Source organism: Crassostrea angulata, chromosome 8, assembly GCF_025612915.1.
Source record: "Crassostrea angulata isolate pt1a10 chromosome 8, ASM2561291v2, whole genome shotgun sequence".
Lineage (NCBI taxonomy): Eukaryota > Metazoa > Mollusca > Bivalvia > Ostreida > Ostreidae > Magallana > Magallana angulata.
The window spans coordinates 47,273,904-47,276,637 of NC_069118.1; the positions used below are offsets into that span (position 1 = coordinate 47,273,904).

Genomic DNA, 2,734 nt, shown 5'->3' on the forward strand with positions numbered 1-2,734 from the left:
CCTCAATTTTTATTTGATGGTATCCAGATTTGGCATCTAGAACTGTGAAGTAGGAATTGCCTGATAAACTGTCTAGGATCTCCTCAATTCTTGGAAGGGCATAGGCATCTTTCTTGGTCTTGTTGTTCAACTGTCGGTAATCCACACACATCCTTAAATCTCCGTTTTTCTTCCTCACCAAGACAACGTTGCTGGAAAATGGCGACTTGGATTTCCGGATGATTCCTGCTGTCAGTAGTTGTTGTATGTGATCTCTGACTTCCTTAAACATGGATGGGGGTATTCGCCTGTGACGCTGTCTAAAAGGTGTATGATCCGTCATCTCTATCCTGTGTTTGACTCTGGTGACGTGGCCAATATCTGTCTCACCCCAGGAGAAAATGTCCCTATTTCTCGCTATCACCTCTTTAGCCATGGCAAATTCCTCCTTTGTCAGGTTGTCTTGGGCAATATTAAAGTCGACTGCCTGGGACGTGTTGTCTCCTGCAGGAAATTCTGGTATGTCCTCCACAGTGACTGGCTGAATTTCTGCAATAATCGCTCTATGTGGTACCCTGACAGTCCTTGTTGTCACATTGCTTACAGTCACCCACACTGTCTCTCTCTTCTGGGGATTATAGTCAACTAAGTTTGGGATGATGTCTAAATCTGCAGGAATTGCTGATTTCTCTGTTGTCTGAATAATTGCCATGGTCTGTTTATAAGGAAACATCTTGTCTGCATATCCTTCTATTGTCACTTCAGAATTTGGTTGGATAGTAATGGGATTTATTTCCGCAGACTTGATTACTGCCAGTCTGTATTTATTCTTCACTAACTCTCTTTCCCTTAATGCTAAACATCGAAATGTCCAATACCAGGGCTCATGCAGTCTTGATATCTGTAAGAATCTTTCTCCATGACATTCCTTTATTCCTCCCATTATGGAATTAAGAATGTTTGTCCCTAGTAATACTGGAACCTTCTGGTGATAATCTGTATCATTAACTACCAGGAATAAACATGTATACTGTCTGTCATCTCCTAATCCTTCCGATATGACATCTAGCTCTACCGCACCTTTATAAGGTAAATTACTGCCATCAGCACATTTCAACTCAAATAAATCTCCGATATCTTGAATTTCTACATCTTGCAAATTTTGTTCATAAAAAGATTCACAAATAGTGGAAACTGTTGATCCTGTATCTAACAATGCTGCTGTAGGTATTCCATTTATTCTTATCGTTACTTCTGTGTTATCTCTAATAATTCCTGGAAGTTGACGCTGTCTATCAGTACAACCTAGCGTCCGCGTCTCAAAGCAGGTCGCTGTGAGTTTAAATCTCTTTTGTGGTCCAAGCGTACACGACAGCCATATTGTATATGTCCAACTTGTCCACATCTATAACAAACAACTTCTCCCTCATTTCTTCTCTCTTGTGGGTAATCTTTTCCTCTGTTTCTATAATTTCCTTGATATTGTTGATCCTGAAAATATCCTCCTTGACCTTGAAATCTTGAATTATGTGGTTTTTCAGTTTGATATTTCTGACGTACAACATCAATATCCTCTTTCATCTGATTCACTTTAGTGTCCATCTTTTGAATCATTGCTTTCAATTCATCCATCTTTGAATCACTGGTAACAGTCTGATGGATAGTGGCTTTCTTACTGGCATCTTTATGTCTGATCTTATCTTGTTCTACCTTCCTAATCGCCTTTCTTAATTCATCAAAGTCAATGCACTCTTTAAATATATGGTCAGTTATGTCCTTTAGGTTTTCTGCAAGTCCATTCCAGAACATGTTTCGTAACATCTGATCTGTGTTTGTTGGAACAATTTCACCATTCTGTATCACCTTATTCAACAGATCCTCTAATCGACAGCTCCATTCTGAAACATCTTCATTTTCTTTTTGAGATGCACTGTAAAACTGGGACAAAAGATTCTCATTGTCATCAACAATTCCATAGACACTGTCAAATCTCTGCAAAATTTCATCAATGGATGCTTCTGTTCCGAGTCGCTTCAGGACTCTTGCTGCATTTCCTCGAAGTGATCTTCTGATGCTCTGCAGAACTGCTGATGTCTTAACGCCATCTCTAATCAAACACTCAACTTCATAACGCCACAAATCATATGATGTTTCGCCTTTCTTATCTCCAGAAAAGAATGGCAGTTTCGGAGTGTTAGTGGTATATGATGTTGTTTCTTTTGGAGTACTTGATGCATCATTATCCTGAGGCATGTCCATCTGCAATGTCCTTGGTGCTGCCCAATTTGCATAACTTATCAACCAGGATTTAAGTTCTTCTCCAGATTTTAGTTTTGGTTTCACTCCAAGTTCCTTGAAAGATTTCGCTAACTTTTGCAGTTCCTCCTGTGTTAAGTCCTCTTCTGACATGATGATTAAACACCTTATATGACTGAACTAACAACTTAAATACGTTTCTATTCTAACTAAATTCTAAGCCGATAACCCTGAATAATCTGATAAATCAACTTAATTGGATAAATAAACTAAGTTTCTAAAAAAAAACTCTGAAAAAGAAAAATATATATGTTAACTAATTAACTGCTTAATAACTTAATTAGACCAATTAATAATTCTACACTAATTGATTTAAAGTTAAGAGCAATAAGTCAAATTCAATCAATAAGTTCTGAAAAAAATTAACTAAATTTAAGTAAGTTTTAACTAAATAACTAAGTTCTATATAAATAACTAAGTTATCTCGGTACTGATTATT

The 2,734-nt window shown here is 37.3% G+C and overlaps 1 protein-coding gene across 1 annotated transcript; it reads right to left on the reverse strand.

Annotated features, from left to right (window-relative positions):
- Positions 1-1,284: 1,284 nt before the first annotated feature.
- Positions 1,285-2,499, reverse strand: LOC128161029 (uncharacterized). Its single transcript, XM_052824291.1, has one exon. The coding sequence runs from the start codon at positions 2,386-2,388 to the stop codon at positions 1,285-1,287; it is 1,104 nt and encodes a 367-aa protein (XP_052680251.1). The 5' UTR covers positions 2,389-2,499.
- Positions 2,500-2,734: the final 235 nt, after the last annotated feature.

Bases quoted from the DNA above. Each gene is read 5' to 3' on its own strand.
- LOC128161029 (XM_052824291.1), bottom strand. From the start codon at position 2,388: ATGTCAGAAGAGGACTTAACACAGGAGGAACTGCAAAAGTTAGCGAAA.